The sequence below is a fragment of the Dermacentor albipictus genome, chromosome 2 (genome assembly GCF_038994185.2).
Source record: "Dermacentor albipictus isolate Rhodes 1998 colony chromosome 2, USDA_Dalb.pri_finalv2, whole genome shotgun sequence".
Taxonomy (NCBI): domain Eukaryota; kingdom Metazoa; phylum Arthropoda; class Arachnida; order Ixodida; family Ixodidae; genus Dermacentor; species Dermacentor albipictus.
The window spans coordinates 93317532-93335530 of NC_091822.1; the positions used below are offsets into that span (position 1 = coordinate 93317532).

Consider the following 17999-nt stretch of genomic DNA (forward strand, 5'->3'; position numbering starts at 1 on the left):
CCTTATTCTGTTGGAGCTCCTTATGTGCGTTGCTTGTGAATATGCGCTGGTAATAAAGATACTTATAAGTAAACAAACAAAAAAGAAACCGATTCTTAACGATTTTATAAAAAAGGCATGTCATCTATGTTATTAGTGATTATGATAATGATAAAAGTAGAGCTTGGAAACTCTTTGGCGTAAAATAATCCCCTACAATCCTAAGCAAAATTACACCCTTTTGCCACACAACAATAATCGTCATCTGTCTTGTCCGCATTTCCTTTCTTTAACGCTGCGAGCCCGGTACTTCCCAGTGACGAACTGCATGCGCGTTATCAGCGCGACATAGCATTCCCGACAGGAAAGTAGCGGGTGTGGCGTTTTTAAGAAAGGAAACGCAAGCAAGGCAGATGAAAATTATTGTTGTATGGCAGAGATACACCCCAAAGGGTGTAACTTTGCCTAAGGGTATAGCTTGCATAAACTAATACCTGCTTTACTGCATCAACAAAACTGACGTTATCATGTGGGATATCAGGTGGAATGTAAATGTTTCTTCGATGAAAGTAAGTTCGGTTATTTGCCAAGTATAAAAGAATTTACACAAATAGAGACGAAGTCACGTTGCATTCTAGATCAGTTTACTTGCACAAAGTTCATATTTCCCGGTTGGCAAACACACCCCATTTTCACACAGTCCGAGAGGGCATCTTCGATGTGCGGATGATTCTATCCTTTCAGCATCTTCCGCACGGAGGGCCTTGAAAGAAACCATCACAAGCATGTTAGCTCCGAAGTAGATGCTCCTACTTTCAAGGTAAATAAACCCCTGCGTCATTGTAAACATTTGAGAACTTACCGACAGGGAACAAGCGCTATTAGGGGACTGTGTTACGCAAACCCGTGAGTGAAAGTGCACGGACTTTGGGCTCGCTAACGGAACCTAATTTATCGGTAATCCATGTGCACAAAGTGAAATTCAGTAATTAACTGGAAAGTATTCAATACCATGTTCTGACTGCAGTCGTTATTTAAAACTACATACTTGACTGCAGAAGAAGAAAGGAAACCGAAGGCATGATTTAGTTAGTGATACCATACAAAGCCAGAAAACAAAGACACCACAGACGGCATACGGGAGATTACATGTGCGTAATAATTAATATAAGTGAATGCAAATCATAGTGGATAAGGAAACACCAGGCCGAAGGAGGGGCACGAGCGCACGTCTTTGCATTACGCGTGTGATGCTCTTACCAATTGAGCTATCGCGGCGCCGTTGTCCCATCTATTTCCTGGGATATTTATGAACTAGAACTATACCTGGGAGCATTAGCCGCGGTAGCTAAATCAGTAAGAGCATCGCAAGCGTAATGCGAAGATGTGGTTTCGTGCCCCACCATGGCCAGTTTTTTTATCCACCTTCGCTTTAATAATTTATAATTTAGTTATTTCAGTTAGTTAGTGCATGCAATTTCTGCTATGCTGTCATTGGTGTCTTTGTTTTCTGGCTTCTTGTCATATACCTAGGTGTAGAAATAAAGATCGTCTTAGCAAGACCCCTGCTTCGAATACTTTTCCTCAGGGGAGTACATGCATATCTTGTCATAATTAGTTTTGTAGATTTTTTATATGTACGCTATTACGACATATTAAAATATTTATTATCAGTATAGAACAATCAATACCTTAAGTGCAACGCTTTCGCTGGAAGGCGAGGTACTCATAGCGTTAGCAAAGTATTCGACCGTTACAAAATAAATTAAGATACCTAGTTTTAAAAGGAGTTTGGGATGCGGTAAGCATTCACCTATTAACGAAAATAGCTTGATTTCATGCGCGCATAAAATACATGAACGGATCTCGCTCCAAGCCTGTCAGCATTCCCAGGATCAACGCAGGCGCGACGAGAGCCGACATCACGGAATAAACGCTCGCGCGAACCGCTCACCGCCTGAACTGTTTCGCATCTCTAGCATTCGGCGCACGTGCAGCCACCAGTCACATCTGCTCTCAGTTGAGCAAACAGCGATGTGCAGCTACGGCCCGGGTAGGCGAAAAGACGCTCGCTCCAATTCCTTAGCGCGCGCTTAGCATTGGGAGCTCGGGGAGACGGTGAGCGTCAAGCCCACGTCCTTCTCGTATCGCAGCCCCCCTCCCACCCCCGAACGCTTGCCCTCTAAACCACAGCATAATGCGTACGGACCACTAATCGTAACTCCACTTGTACAATAATATAAACAACGTCGTGTCGAGGGCGAATGCAAAAATTCACCTTCTAAGTCCTTAGTGATAATATGATAATAAAACCGCGAAGAAATGGAATCATCTAAGCATTATGATTTGTGCAAGAAGAGCATGTTCTCCAAGATAGAAGGAACAAAGACGCCAAATAAGATGTGCTGAAAAAGCCTAAGTTATGACTTTTGATACTATTTCATGTTGCAGAGGCGCGAAAACTCTTATAGATGAAGCAACTACCTTGTGTAAAAAAGTCTGTCAATACCTTTTTGAAAAGTGTGATAATTGAGTGTCTGGGCTAATTTAGATATATTAACATCTGCAGTATAAGTTTTTCAATTGAACTCTATTAGCACAAGTTTGCCCTTCCGAAGCAATAAAGTAGACAACAAAGCTTGAAAGCTATATTTTGGTGGAGCATACGAAGATGGCTTGCCTAAAATGATCACTGGCAGGCAGCCTTCCAATGCGGAGGTAGTTAGCCGTGTTTGCTGTTAGGTGAAGTGCAATAAATGTTTTCAAAATTGTTGAAGCCTGAACAAAAAGACTCAAATCACATTTACCAAGCGCGCAACCGATGCTGCTTAAATTTCGGCCAGCGTTACAACGTGATTGGAATGTCATGGTAGGGTGCTGCTCATTTACCTGGAAAGTGGTTTCAGTCGCTAAGAATCAGGAAAAACAAGCTTGTTGTATTTCTTCAAACGCTGTAAATCTTGGTGCGGTACGTTTACACGTAAACGTCGGTGTTTTGGGGCGAAATTTCACTAAAGTGACTGGTTCTCTGAAAGTGATCAACCGGGCATACCGCCCCTGGACTACTCGCTACAGATACTAAAACGGTGACCGATTTGCTGCACTTATTATGGTGTTAGCATTATGAGGGACTTCTTCGAAATTTCAAAGTGTGATTGCATTAAAAAATATATGATTACTTACGTAGCAAGGAGTTTTATCTGGTAGCGTTCGATTTAATCCTTGGCAAATAACGCAGCATCCAACAGGTCTCTGTAGAAAATTTTATCTACTTGTCACTTATAATTGCACCAACAAGGTAGCAAGAAAACGACTTCCAAGTTAAACTATTAGCAATGTTAATAACAACACTGTGTTAGCTATACTGTACGCTTCTAATGATATTCTTCGTGATATCGCACTACCACCAGACTGATTTCGTACTCGAAAACGGGATACGAAGACAAACCCCTTACGTGACGGAGCCCATTGCGAGGCAAATCGGGATTGCTCGTAGAGGGGCAAACTGTTGTGCCGCGTTATTAGGCTAGGTGCCCGAGTGATCTTCTGCGACGTTCCATACGACCTTCCGTATCGTGCCCCACACAACCCGTAGCGCCATTTGGGCTCTAATAGGTTAGTCTGTGTAAATACATAAACTCATGCACGCTTACCGCTAAGTGGTTGTGGACACCAATGCAGCCACAGGCCAAAGATTTAGTTTCGTAGAATAATTGTGAGAGCGAACTCTGGCGCTACCGTCGCCGGGAGCTGCCACCGGGGTGGTTCAGTTAGCAAGGCAAGATGGCAAGTATATGGATTTGCCTAAACTTCCTTTTTCCACTATCAAGCGCCTTCGTGACTTAGTAGAGAACCCCGATCATATCGAAATCGATATTGAAATCATCGCTCCGCGGAGGTACGCATCGGCAAGTGGCATAGAACACCCTTAGAAATTCCCGCTGGCAAGCAACAGCGTTGGGACGCTGGGCGCGTTTTGCTTTGGCCGCCTAGACAGTCTGCAGATCATACAGTGAGAGTCGCTGCAATTCGTAGCGAATATGCTTTTCACTGAGTCTTCTGCAATTATTCCTTTGATATAGCTTCCTGTGATATTCCTGCGATATGGTTTGGTACAGTAGTTTCCTTTGGAATTCACTGGAGTGAACGCAGATAAAGCGGGATAAATAACGCCGCAAGGACGTCTCGTGACACAAGCAGGAAGATCAGAAAAGTGCATTTAGTAATTATCGTTCCATGTTGGCTGAACGATTACAGCGCCATAGTTCCCTCTTGCAGTTATTGTAGGAAACTCCGCGGTCCAAAATTATTGCTAGAATTTTTTCGACACACGAAAGGCCAACTTGACATCGGGAGACCTGTGTCGTATCATAGACCAAAAAGGTCACAATTTATGCGTGAGCTAGTGCTTTTATTATTGTGCATACGAAACATCTGTGACTATCTTAAGCAACGTCTCAGTGACGGAGACGTTAGAATGCGATGAGAAAACGCACTCGAAACGCGGTCCCTTACGGAGGCGCAGTTAGAACACCAGCAACAGCTTGCTCGGGTAAGACATGCGTGGGAAACGCTAGCAATTACAGAATCACGTCAGCAGCAACAAGGAGAAGCTGCTGAAGAGGACACGTAGGAATGCAGCCGAGCGCATCGGCAAGCAGATCATGCGAGAAGATAAGTGCTGCAGCAGCATTTATTTCATTTACCGAACACAAGATGGTAAACTAAACCGGGATTTGCCTGAGGTTCAAAAGGAGAATTTATTATGTCCTTTTGAACCTTAGGCGGTATCCGGGTTATCTGACTATTTATCACCCTCGCCGGACGGGGTTTTTTTTCGAAATTTGGCCTATGAGCTAAGAATGTGTCATAAGAACAAGTTTACTGGCGAAATCGCCATAGCTTGTGTTTTATTCTTTGGATTTGCTTATCTCGTAAAATTCGGCCGTCATGGTTTCAATAGTGCAGTATAGGGTTTGTAAGTAACGATTCTAAAGAATGGTGCAGATACACGAAAATACTCCATTGCGGAGTTTCTGCCCTAAGGTTTTTGTTAAGCCATTGGCAGCGCCAGCGTTGGCACGTGCTTTCGTGCAAATAGGGCGTGAATGCTAACCTATAAGTGAAGCATAGCTTTTGCATACAATATACACCCAGAAAACATCCAGGAGGCAAAAAAATTATTTATGTACAGTGGATTAGTCATAGTATCCGACAAGGTATCATGGTTCAGAATTAGTCGCATATGTCTGCATATAATTGAAAGACACTAACCGTTTGAAGCTCATTGCCAAGAAAGTGAATGGAGCAAGCAGTTCCCGAGGACCTGCTCTCGGGTCTTGAAACTAGAAAAGAGATTAAGGAATTCGGTGCATGTTTTGTTGAAACGAAAACTTTATAAAGGGAACTTGTCAGAATGCGGCAGTAACGGCTGCGACTTTTTACATAACAGGAATGTCTTTATTCACAATCAATGATTACGGACCTTAACAGAGAGTGGACCCGCTGTGGTTGCTCAGTGGCTATGGTGTTGGGCTGCTGAGCACGAGGTCGCGGGATCGAATCCCGGCCACGGCGGCCGCATTTCGATGGGGGCGAAATGCGAAAACACCCGTGTACGTAGATTTAGGTGCACGTTAACGAACCCCGGGTGGTCAAAATTTCCGGAGTCCTCCACTACGGCGTGCCTCATAATCAGAAAGTGGTTTTGGCACGTAAAACCACATAATTTTTTTTAAAAACACAGAGAGTGTATAAGAGTAGGGTTGAATATTAATATGGAGAAGACAAAGATAATGATTAATAGCCGGGCAAGGGAACAATACTTCAATATCCTCAGTCAGCCTCCAGAGTCTGTGAAGGGGTATGTTGACCTAGGTCAATTACTCAGAGGGGATCCTCTTCATGAGAAGGAAACACATAGAAGAATAAAAATAGGTTGGAGCGCATTCGGCAGAGATTGTCAGATCCTGACTGGAAGCTGATCATAATCATTGAAACGAAAGGTCTACAACGAATGCACTCTACAGGTGCTGACATATGGCCAGAAATTAGGAGACTGACAAAGAAGCTTCAAAACAAGTTAAAGACCACGCAAAGAGCGATAGAACGAAGAATGTTAGGGAAAACCTTAAGAGACAGGAAGAGAGTGGTGTGGATCAGAGAGCAAACAAGTATAGCCGATATTCTACTTAAGACAAAGAGAAAGAAGTGGAGCAGGGCGGGTGATGTAATGCGTAGGCTAGGTAACCGGTGGGCCACTATTGTTGCATAATGGGTGCCAAGGGAAGGGAAGCACTGTCGAGGATGTCAGAAGAACAGAACAGCTGGAATCGGTTGGCGCAGGGCAGGGGGAATTCAATTTCGCAAGGAAAGGCCTTCGTCCTGCAGTGGACATAAAATAGGCTGATGATCATGATGATGAATGCTTTTATAATCCTTTAAGTTAAAAATAAAGGTCGCACGTCAAGAAATGCCTATGACAAATTTCAATCAATAGAAAAGAATTGTGCAATAGTTTCGCAAATGCTAACGAGGCAACGAATGAAGTCTGTCGATTGCTTAAAGCAATGGTTTTTCTACAAAACAGTCTGTGCTCGTTTTGCCGCTGGTTAGTGGTACAAGGGTCTTGTCGAATACTCGTGCTCACAGCACGGTACAGCACGCATCCAACAAGATCGCTTATGTGTATCCATCTATACTACCCCCGCAGATACGCGGGCTCCATTTATTGCACATTGCGACAATGAAAAACAAACGTTTCTCTATGCCCTGACTGCAATGACCTCTGCGCCGTTAAACACCTAATTCTTTTATTAAAGCCAACGTTTCTATGCCTTTCTCAAAGGGGGACTAGCCCGTCTGTTCCGCCGCATTTCTTCCTTTTCTTTAGTAACGCGGGCTTATCTCGTGGAGACAGCTCAGTAACAAAGTGGGCCGATCGGGGATCTGGTGAAACGAAGAAAGGGCGAATCAGTGATACAATGTGATGCGTGGTTACGGCAGTGCCATGGCGTGGGTCCGTCAGTCTCGCGGTCTTGCCGCACAGGCACGCGATTGCTGTGTGCCAAACGCGGTGCAGAAACTGAGCAGTGCCATCCGTCGCAGGCCGACGACAAAGGACACAAAACTTATCCGATGGGAGAAGTATATGAACAGTTGCTTGAACGTTGCCAGGACATGAAATAAAATTGTGCGCATCATATGGCTTACTGCGGAGCAATAAAGCGAACAGTTTCGCGAACATTCCGTCTTATGTTTATGCCAAGAAACAGGTTTCACCTCGGGCCAATTTATATGTGGGCATTGATACAGTCAGACTGTCCATTGCTGTATTGTTTACATATTGTGCCTGAGATCAAAGCATAGGCTCCCTCCTTCTATTCAACCCCCTACTATGATCATTGATGCGGACGATCATGTAACGCTTCAGAGATATCCAAATAAACCACTCTTATATGACGCCCGTTAACAATGACAGAAAATGTTGTAAGAATTTTGCACCAGCACGTTACGTACGGTATATGAAACAAGATTTTGCAAAACATATAAAACACTGCCGAAAGCAAGCACATACGAATGCTACCCGGGAGCACATCGATATTATTCCGCCGATATAATGAAAACATTCTTAAATGAAGTGACTGCCTCATCAAATACCGAAACTGATCGCAGTTCGCTTCCCTCCCCTCCCCACGGGCGCTTTCCCTTGGGGAAGGTGTGCTTTTCTAGAAGCCTTTGCCACTTATGTCATTATCGAAGGTCGCGTAGGCGCTCTTTCCTCGTTTGAAAACACCATCCGCTTGATGTTGACATGAGTAGACGCTCTTTCTGCAAACGCTGTTCGCGCCCACCTACGCATTGCAAAACGTGCTATACCAGGTTATTTTATTTCGCTGCGCACTACAAACAAGCCACACTATGTGGAAGCCACACGCCCACTGCATGTAAAAGGCGTGCTGGCATTGCGATTGCAACTAACCTCCTTCGCAGATGGGCCAATCGACGGGCCTTACCCTGTTGACGTCATGTGCAAGAAGGTGTTGGCGTCAACCGTACGTGTGACGAAGGCACAGAAAAATGCTGGAGACGCGAACATGATTTTTCTTTGCACAATTTACTTCTCCCCCTCTGCAGAGTGCTTCCGTGTTCACAAAAGGTGACCGCCTCAACATTTAATACCATGGGCATGCTTATATCGAAGAGCCTTCGAAACGAAAGGCACTTTATGACCCTGACACATGGGTAAAACCAAACGACTGCGTTTATGACTATTTGGTTGGACATCGTCAAAAATAAACAGACCAAATGCAGAATAAATTTACGTGTCTAGCTTTCTAGCACCCGCACATTTCTCAGCAGCAGGGAGTAATTAAGAATTTTATTACGCTTATGAGAATAGCAACACTAGCAGAAATAGAAAAACAATAAATGAGCTAGCATTGTTTTGGCTACACGAAGGCAAAGTGTCGTTGAACGCCACCGACAAACCGGAGGGGTGTAGGAGGCATTTGATTTTGACGTCGGAAGTTGGAAAGAGGCATTGGCGTCATTCCAAGGCTAACAAAGCGCGGACAAACGGAGGAGGGAAAAATTGAAGAGTTGTTCTGGAATTCTGGAATTAGAAAAGGTGCGGTAGTAAGGAAACAGTACAGTGCGTTCGGCTGCAAGAAATGTCTGTCTGTCTGTCTGTCTGTCTGTCTGTCTGTCTGTCTGTCTGTCTGTCTGTCTGTCTGTCTGTCTGTCTGTCTGTCTGTCTGTCTGTCTGTCTGTCTGTCTGTCTGTCTGTCTGTCTGTCTGTCTGTCTGTCTGTCTGTCTGTCTGTCTGTCTGTCTGTCTGTCTGTCTGTCTGTCTGTCTGTCTGTCTGTCTGTCTGTCTGTCTGTCTGTCTGTCTGTCTGTCTGTCTGTCTGTCTGTCTGTCTGTCTGTCTGTCTGTCTGTCTGTCTGTCTGTCTGTCTGTCTGTCTGTCTGTCTGTCTGTCTGTCTGTCTGTCTGTCTGTCTGTCTGTCTGTCTGTCTGTCTGTCTGTCTGTCTGTCTGTCTGTCTGTCTGTCTGTCTGTCTGTCTGTCTGTCTGTCTGTCTGTCTGTCTGTCTGTCTGTCTGTCTGTCTGTCTGTCTGTCTGTCTGTCTGTCTGTCTGTCTGTCTGTCTGTCTGTCTGTCTGTCTGTCTGTCTGTCTGTCTGTCTGTCTGTCTGTCGGTCCGTCCGTCCGTCCGTCCGTCCGTCCGTCCGTCCGTCCGTCCGTCCGTCAGTACAAAGTGAAGGTAGAACTTAGTTTTACTGGGACTTGTCTCACGGCTTTTGTACTATGTACTTGAGATGTTAGCTGATTACCAGTTGACCTTCCACCGAACCCGAGGCGCAGACGGCACGCAAGAGCTCGGCCGAGGTTCCATCTGTGGACAAGTGCAACGGCAGCAGTTGGTATAGAGGTTGAGAGCAGACTGACAGGGATACTGGGAGCCATCAATCTCCCTTGCCATTTGGGGGCGCTAGAAGGACGTAGCCGTGTCGATACGCCATCGGGCTCTCGTGATTCGGCTTTGCATTAGAAGCAGTGTAGCCTTCCGCCTCTTGTTGCTGGGCTCAGCGTTGTGCCCAAAACTACTAAGGTTCGCGTTGTGCAGCTGTGTAAATGCAGTCACTGAACTAAACGCACAGTAAACATTCATTTCAGAAGCTTCAGCGTAAAACTAAACCGTTCTATCGATTTGAATATGTCTCGTTTCTGGTCGAAGTGCAAATTCTACGACAAAGTTGTTAGCCTCTAGTTGGTCGGAATTTTTCGTGTCCACGTGCGCAGTATTGCCTACGCAAAAACAAAAGGCAGCTGGAAGGCTTCGTGTTTCAGTTTCCGCGTAACAGAATTAAGTTATTCGTATATTCGAATTCCATTCCGGTGATATCCTGTCTGCAGGGTTCGAGTAAGTCGTATATTACGGGTTTTTTTACGCATTTGATATTGACAAATTCTGTTAGTTCCATGACGCACTTGCGCTAGGTGGGGGTCATACAAAAATGAGGACGTATGAGGTGCTAGCGGCTCCGCGAGCCATTTGAATACCAATCCGAAGCTATGATATCTGCAACTTCTGTGCAAGTGTCACTTTAAGTGTTTTAGAGTGCAGCTCTTAGGCGCCAGTTTCTGCGGCGAGCCTCGACGTCCCTCGGCGTAACCAAGCGAGCAAGCACAGCGAAGGATTAGAGAGTCAGCGCGGAGTGCTGCGGTGAATGAATGACGGCGAGGGTGAAGAGAGCGTGGGGAAGAAAACGGAGGAGGAGGGTATAGCGATAGTGTGATAAAAAAAAGCGCAGTGCCACACGAGACGGGCTCTGCAGCGACAATGGCTGCAAGATGGCGCAATAGTAGCACGCATTGTTCGTTCACCGATGATGCCACTGGTACCATACATGGAAACAAAGCACTGCTTGAGGGGAGGTCTGCCTGCGGCTGCTACTGTGAATCGCGCCCACGCACTGCCTCTCGCCATCTCACGATAAGCGAGGCAGTCGCACCATACTTCACTCCGTTTACAACATGCCGTACGAGACAGTTAGTGCGCGCCAGCCAACATATCGCTCAATGAAAACAAGTGTAGAGCTGCGCTCAAATTTCGCCTTACGGAGTATCGCAGTCGTCGGTGATTTTTTTTCCGCATAATACTTTTAAACATTCATTTATTTCAATAGTATACTTGCGCTTGGCGAAGGACCTAGAAGAATGAGAATGCATGCTGCATTTCCGGACACGTGGGCGCATGCGTGACATACTTCGCTAGTGGAGACTGTGTGCGTAACGTCGGCATCAGCTTCGCTGTACATCCGCTGTTACAGGATGAAATAGAGGAGGAGGAAGACTAAACTTTATTTGTGCGCAGCAGATATGAGGCCTAGGCCTCTCTACCTAAATGACGGCCTCGAGCCCTTGGGCCCTGGCGGCATCTTAGGCCTGCTGGATTGCCTTGAGTTGGTGTTCCGGTGCACAGCTGAGCAACGCGGTCTCCCACTGCTCTCTGGTCTTGTTTATCTTATTCTGTGAAGGTGTCCGTGGACAAGCCCAAACCACATGTTGTAGGTACACCCTTTCTTGACAGAATCTACATCTATGCCTATAAAGGTCTGGGTAGTAGCAGTGGTAGGCCACCGGGTTCGGAGGCGGATTTATTTCTTAACTTCGATGGACCTCTTAGAAAAGGAAGTTGCACAGTGCACACACGATTGAGGGCCTTGACAGAGAGGGTGTAAGAGTTGGGTTGAAGAATAATATGCAGAAGACAAAGATAGTGATGAGTAACCGGGCAAGGCAACAAGAGTTGGGGATCGCCAGTCAGCCTTTAGAGTCTGTGAAGGAGTACGTTTGCATAGGTCAATTATTCACAGGGAACCCCTATCATGAGAAGAAAATTCCTAGAAAAATAAAAATGGGCTCACATACGACAGACATTGTCAGTTCCTGACTGGAAGCTTACCATTATTATTGAAAAGGAAGGTGTACAATCTGCGAATTCTACCGGTGCTGACACATCCGGCAGAGTCTTGGAGGCTGACAAAGCAGCTTGAGAACAGGTTAAGGACCGCGCATAGAGCGATGAAACGAAGAATGCTAGGTATAGCATTAAGAGAATGAAAGAAAGTGGTTTGGATTGCAGAGCAAACAGGTATCGCCAATATTCTAATTGATATTAAGGGAGAGAAATACAGCTGGCCATGGCATGTACTGGGCAGGTTGGATAACCGTTGGACCATTAGGGTTACAGAGTGGGTACTAAGTTAAGGGAAGCGCAGTAGAGGACGGTAGAAGACTATGAGGTGCCATGAAATAAGAAAATTCGCGGGTGCTAGTTGGAATTGGTTGGCGCTGGACAGGGATAATTGCAGATCGCAGGGAGCAGCCTTCGCATTGCAATGCACATAAAATATTCTGGTGATGATAATGATGATGGTAGCAGTCTCCTCTATGAAATGTTTTGTGTGTAATGTTAATGTTAATGTTAATGTTAATAAAGTGCTGAAACGATTGTTCATCTCGCTCATGCAGTGTGAAAGAAAGCAGCGCAATATATCCTTATGAATTGCCATCGCATTATTGTTTCCAGCTGAGTGTCGCTTACGGTCTGCACTGCTCACATTTGATGCTCTCACGCACTAGAGAGAAAGGCGTCGATATCACATCTGACAATGAACGGACACGGGGAGTTCCGCAACCATTTTTGGGCGGCGGCGAAGGTTGGAGTACAGTGGCGAGCAAGGTATCATAAGGTAATCAAAGAACAGCCCACCACGCAACCTCCGGTGGAGTCCCAAGTTTTACTTCTCGAACGTAATTATGAATAAACTATCCGTAATTATCACAAGTAGACTATGTTATGAGACAATCTAATGGTTTTTCGGGGCAATTGAGTGTGCACAAATAAATCTCAGTCCACATAAGCGACCATTGTGTGCGACTGGGCAGTCGCCGTTCATGAGCTCCTGCTCTTTCACGCATTTTTTTTTTGTATCTGGAAGCCATCTAGGGCCCTTCTACTGGGGTCGCGCGCACGCCTCCGATAGTGGGTGAGCACGAAGGCGGTGACGCCGACAGCGTCAATGTGGATCTGCGGTCTGTATAATTGGAATGGAACAGAAATGTGGCCCCAACACGTGACCCTGCTCTCCGCAGACTCGGTCCACTGTGTTTGGTTTCACGTGGATTGTCATAATTGTGCACTTGCTCGGTTCTTCTTGCAGACCTCTCTGCGCACATTTCCTTTGACAATGTTGCCCAACTTCGGTGCCTTATTGCACTCGGTACACTTATCGTCTCTTACCCGCCGTGGTTGCTAAGTGGCTATGGTGTTAGGCTGCTGAGCACGAGGTCGCGGGATCGAATCCCGGCCACGGCGGCCGCATTTCGATGGGGGCGAAATGCGAAAACACCCGTGTACTTAGATTTAGGTGCACGTTAAAGAACCCCAGGTGGTCAAAATTTCCGGAGTCCCCCACTACGGCGTGCCTCATAATCAGAAAGTGGTTTTGGCACGTAAAACCCCATAATTTAATTTTTTTTCACTTATCGTCTCCGTTTTAACGTGCGACTGCTGCAGCCGCATGTTCACATTCCGCACATTCGTTGTCGGGCGTGCACTGATAGCAGCTGTTAAATAAACTGAAACTGATCACATTTCGGGCCAACCTTTTTCTGGCTTTACTTTCTCCCAGTCGTGCTACATCGTCTTTCATTTCGTCCTGCGTGACGTGGACGAAGAAAAAAATGCCGCAGGGGTCCTGACATCCCTAGTTGCGAAGCATCCTCGAGCAGTTCTCACATAGCCCCATACTTATGGCGCTGCTCTTATGCATTGGAATAAGGGACGAAGCTATGACTTCAAGCCATGTATAAGAAAGCTGCCAAAAGCCAGTATATTAAGCGACGGGGGCGACCATATGATGTGCCAACCGCTACGGCGGTTTGACGCTCTTGCTACATAAGATCTCACTGCCAGACAGATTGTGGGACTACTCAGCAGAAGATCTTTTTGGGACGACTCACATATTACGAAGGCACAAATGTTTTTTTTTTTTTTCAAAAGTATTGAGTTGTTGCAGAGCTGCGCGCGAGTTTAGCATTTTAGTTTCATAAACGAGATTAATAATCTCTCCTTGCACAAGACAACCCTGCCAGATAGAAGAAATTCCTTAGTTGTGTGTCACCCCGCGTAAGTGGCTTTCCATCATTTGTCTCCTAGTTTTAGGACATTTTAGTTTTCAGGGCACCAGCACCATCGTCGTCGTGTTAAGGGTATTTCTCACAATGGCCAAGCCAATAATTTTTACAACTTTGAGCTGTGGTAATACGGCAGTGCGTTAACGCTGCTAAAGGCTGCTATCTCCAAGAATGATATGTTGCCGTGGTAAAATAACTGCTACGTTTATAGGCTGTTTAACCTTGGCGAAGAGTGTACCAACGTCAAGCGTTATTCTTGTGTTCAACCACACTCTGCGCATGTAAAAGCACAGACCAGTTGGGTGCTTACTTGAAATGTCGATGCTGATATTTTTGCTCGGTGCAATGGCATCCGGATCGTCTGCAGAAAAAAAAGAAATTATAGTTCACACTTTAGGTAACGCTATTTAAGCTGGGATCGAGAAAAAAAATGATGCTATACAAGTTAATCAATCTTGCTATGGGTTCTTATACCCGAACCACGTGTCCCACGTTTCTTCTGCCTAATTTGCAAAATATGCAAATTCCACGTAGCTGGAAGTCTGTGGCCGCAGTTTCTTAGTCACTCTTCCACTGCAACATTCCTAGCGTTCACAGGAATATTGTGAGCGTACAAGTATTTATACCTCAACGCAAATTTCATTATGAAGTAATTGCTCTCACACAAACTTGGCTTAAGCCTGACGAATATGTTAACATTCAGGGTTATGATGTGGTCACCAATTCATGGAAAACAAACCAAGGCCAGGAGGTGCTCTACCGTTTATCAAAATGAAACATGAATTTCACGTTTGTTCTAATTTGACTACCGAGGCATCACTGGAATATGAGGTGTTATTTATTGAAGTCTCTTTTGGAATCACAATTGGCACAGTTTATCTGTCACCGAGTTCTAATGTCCCTTGCTTCCTTCACGCATTAAAAAGTATGTTAGACGAGTTATGCAACAAAAATAAGGAGACTATTGTATGTGGCGACGTTAACTCAAACCTACTCAATCGCTGTATTATTTCATATCGGAAGGTATATGAATCATACGTGTGAGTGAGTGAGTGAGTGAGTGAGTGAGTGAATAAACTTTTATTCGATCCAGCAAAGCGCGATAAAACGCGCACCTGGCTAATCCCACGACGGGACTGGCAGATCTAGTCTGCCTGCCCGATCGCGGGCGCGCTGGACGGCCAGGATTTGATCCTCGAAGGCGGGACTTCGCAGGAGGGCGTCCCACTCTTCCTTGGTGAACTTCGGGCCCAGCGACCCGCACTCCCAGAGCATATGAGGCAACGTAGCTACCTCACCACAGGCCACGCAAGAACAATTCGTATAAATCTCTGGAAATATGCTATTAAGGGACGCCGGATTTGGGTACGAGTTCGTTTGCAGAAGTCTTAGTGTGACCGCCTGCGGCCTGCTTAACTTGGAGTGAGGCGGGGGGAAAACCCTTCTCTCTAAGTAGAAGAATTGAGTTATTTCATTGTGTGTGAGAGGAGCGTCTCGGTGTCCGGGGAGAGAGTCGCCCGACCCGAGGGCAGCGGGTTTGTGAATCTATTTGGTGCGCCTACACGTGTAACAAACTCTTCTGCAACCGTTATTGATCCTAATCTGCACAATTTTAAATCTACCGGTATTATCTCCGGTGTAGTAGATAAGGATTAATCGGATCATTTTTCAGTGGTTTTACTCGTAACTAGTGTCCAGCCTAGACCGTACCGTCACACAGCTACACGTGTGGACATAATTTTGCTTCGATAGAAGTTACCTGCGATACGCGAACACGTCATGAACAGCATTGATGTATACAAAATGTACGAACGCTTGAATAATGTGGCTTCGTAGTGCACAGCGCTATATCAAGATTAGGTAAAAAGATACTACAAACACACGATAAACCCTTGGATGACGCAAAGTGCCTTAGAGCTATTCTATAACAAGCATGATTGATACAACTAGCAAAAAATGTAATAAAGAAAACGTTTGCTACAGAACTCATTACAAGTATGTCAGGGACAAATTATTGCCACACGATGCCGCAAGAAGAATTATTATAATCATACTATAATTGCAGATCAAACGTGCCCTACAAAACTATGGCAAATAATTAATTTGTCCAATAAAGTTACCACTCAACAATTCAGCCTTCCGGAAATAAATATATGCGGTGACTCAATACAACAGTTCGCCGTCAAATTTAATGTTTTTTCAACGAAGATTGGCAATGACCTCTCATTGTTATCTGCCCAATCCCACGCCTGCCTTCTACAGTGGAGTACAGCAAACTTGTTCGTATCTTTAGATGTTGCACCATAAAAGGTAAGCTCTACAATTATTTCCATGCCGACCTATAAAGCCTCAGGATATGACAGTACATCATTAAGCAGAGTAAAATCTAATCTACATTTGTTGTGTCCTTGCCTGACGTAAAGTTTTAATTTTGCTTTTTAAAATGGGAGGCATGCCAACGTACTATCGTGAGCTAGGGTCTCTCCCATTTATAACTGCGGTGATTACAACCCGTTAGAAAAGTACCGTCCCATTTCAATACTCTCTACAAACAAAACGGTGTTCCAAAAGCTTACGGTCAAGCAAAAAACTAAGATCTTGGTAAAATATAACACACGAACACCGCACCAACATTTATTTTGCCCAAACAAGTCGACCAGCAATGCAGTTACTTATGTACCAAACTATGTTAACATTAGCAACGAAATACTAATTGACATATTCCTGAGCACTAAAAAAAGCCTTCGACATCGTCGATCATGAAATTCAGAAACACTTGCTCTGTTGTGGATCTGGAGCTGGCAGTTTATATTTCATAATAGAGCGTGCACTGGCACACTATATGATATGACTTCCTACCTATTACACAAAGCGTCCTACAGGGCTCAGTTTCGGGTCCGCTATATTTTCCTTGTTCGTCAACGACCTTCCCCAATGACTTCATATGGATGAGTCAATAACTTTTCCTGATGATACCATAGCTTTTATCCCAAGAAAAAGTGTCAGTCACTTACACACTCTCTTCATAGACAACTGGGAAAAGTAAACTGGTTTATGACAACTAATTAACACTGAATGGATCGAAAATAAAGTACAATGTGGTTTTGTCGAATAGAGTTGAAATGCCATCAATAACTTTGAAAATAGCGATGACACCAAGTAAAGAATGAAGAATTTAAATATATTCGCCTTACGTTAGGCTCATAGCTTCATTACAGGGCACATATAAAAAATGTCTGCAGCTGGCATGTTTTACTTTATATGAGGCGCGTCGGCACTTTCCCCCTTGTGCTCTGCGAACCGCATACTTTATAGTTTTCATACTCATTTAACCTATCTTATGGAGACATTGGGGATACTTTTTCGCGCTGCCTGGATCTGGTTATCAAGCTGCAGAAAAGAGTGCTCCGAATTATATCCTTTTCCGGTTACATGAAACATGGAGAACTGGTACTAAAAGAAATAAAGATGTGCCATTCCTCATTGTTAGGAAATTCGAAATGGCATGCTCAGTTGAAGGCATAGTTCCGGACAATAACCCCTTTCCGAGGCCCATTTTCATCACGCCACACCGAAACACAAGGATGTGTAACAAGCACGTGACGCCCCCTCGGGCATAACCTGCGTTGGCTCGCCAGGCTCGGTGGCCAGCCAGGCTCAATAGGCAACATTGGTCTCCGCACCGCAATAAACACGCACGAGCACAGCTGCTCGCGGTCAGTCATCGTTCGTCACCACCACGTTGCGGAGCGTCTGTCTAACGGAGGTTGCCTCGAGCCCTCCCTTGTTCACGAATCCGGGCGGATCGTGACACTGGCGCCGAGGATGCCGACGAGTACCCACGCATCGTCCCACGCCGCCGCGAGCTGCGGAACACCGCCCCCCGTTGCTGCCACCTTGCCGCTGTACGGAAGGCTCGAGCCGTTCGAGGGAGATGGGTCCGCCTGGCCAATTTACGAGGAACAAGTCCACGTGTTCTTTCGGGCTAACGACACACCCGAGGCCAAACAGCGGGACATTTTCCTGGCCAGCTGCCGGACCGGCGTCTTCAGTGTCCTGCTCGACCTTCTCCAGCCAGCCACGCCGCATGTTAAGACCCTGGTGAGCAGGTCGCCATACTGCACTCGCATTTCAACCAAGCACCATCCACACTAATGGAGCGTTTCCGCTCCAACAACCGGAGCTGCCGGGAAGGAGAGACCCTCGGGCAGTTCGTTGCTGCGCTACGAGGATTACCGAGTGCCTGCGCCTTCGGGGACCAGCTGGACTCGCTGCTCCGGGACCGTTTCATCTGCGGCATCAACTACCCCACCGT

The 17999-nt window shown here is 45.6% G+C and overlaps 1 protein-coding gene across 1 annotated transcript in view; it reads right to left on the minus strand.

Annotated features, from left to right (window-relative positions):
- Nucleotides 1-601: 601 nt before the first annotated feature.
- LOC135902749 (evasin P1180-like) overlaps nt 602-17999 on the minus strand; it is a 35989-nt gene continuing 18591 nt past the window's right edge. Inside the window, exons 3-6 of the mRNA XM_065432969.1 lie at nt 13995-14045; nt 5254-5324; nt 3163-3231; nt 602-742 (exon numbers count right to left, since the gene is read on the minus strand). Coding sequence (XP_065289041.1) covers nt 614-742; nt 3163-3231; nt 5254-5324; nt 13995-14045 — 320 coding nt within the window. The 3' untranslated portion in view covers nt 602-613. The remainder of the gene's footprint in view (nt 743-3162; nt 3232-5253; nt 5325-13994; nt 14046-17999) is intronic.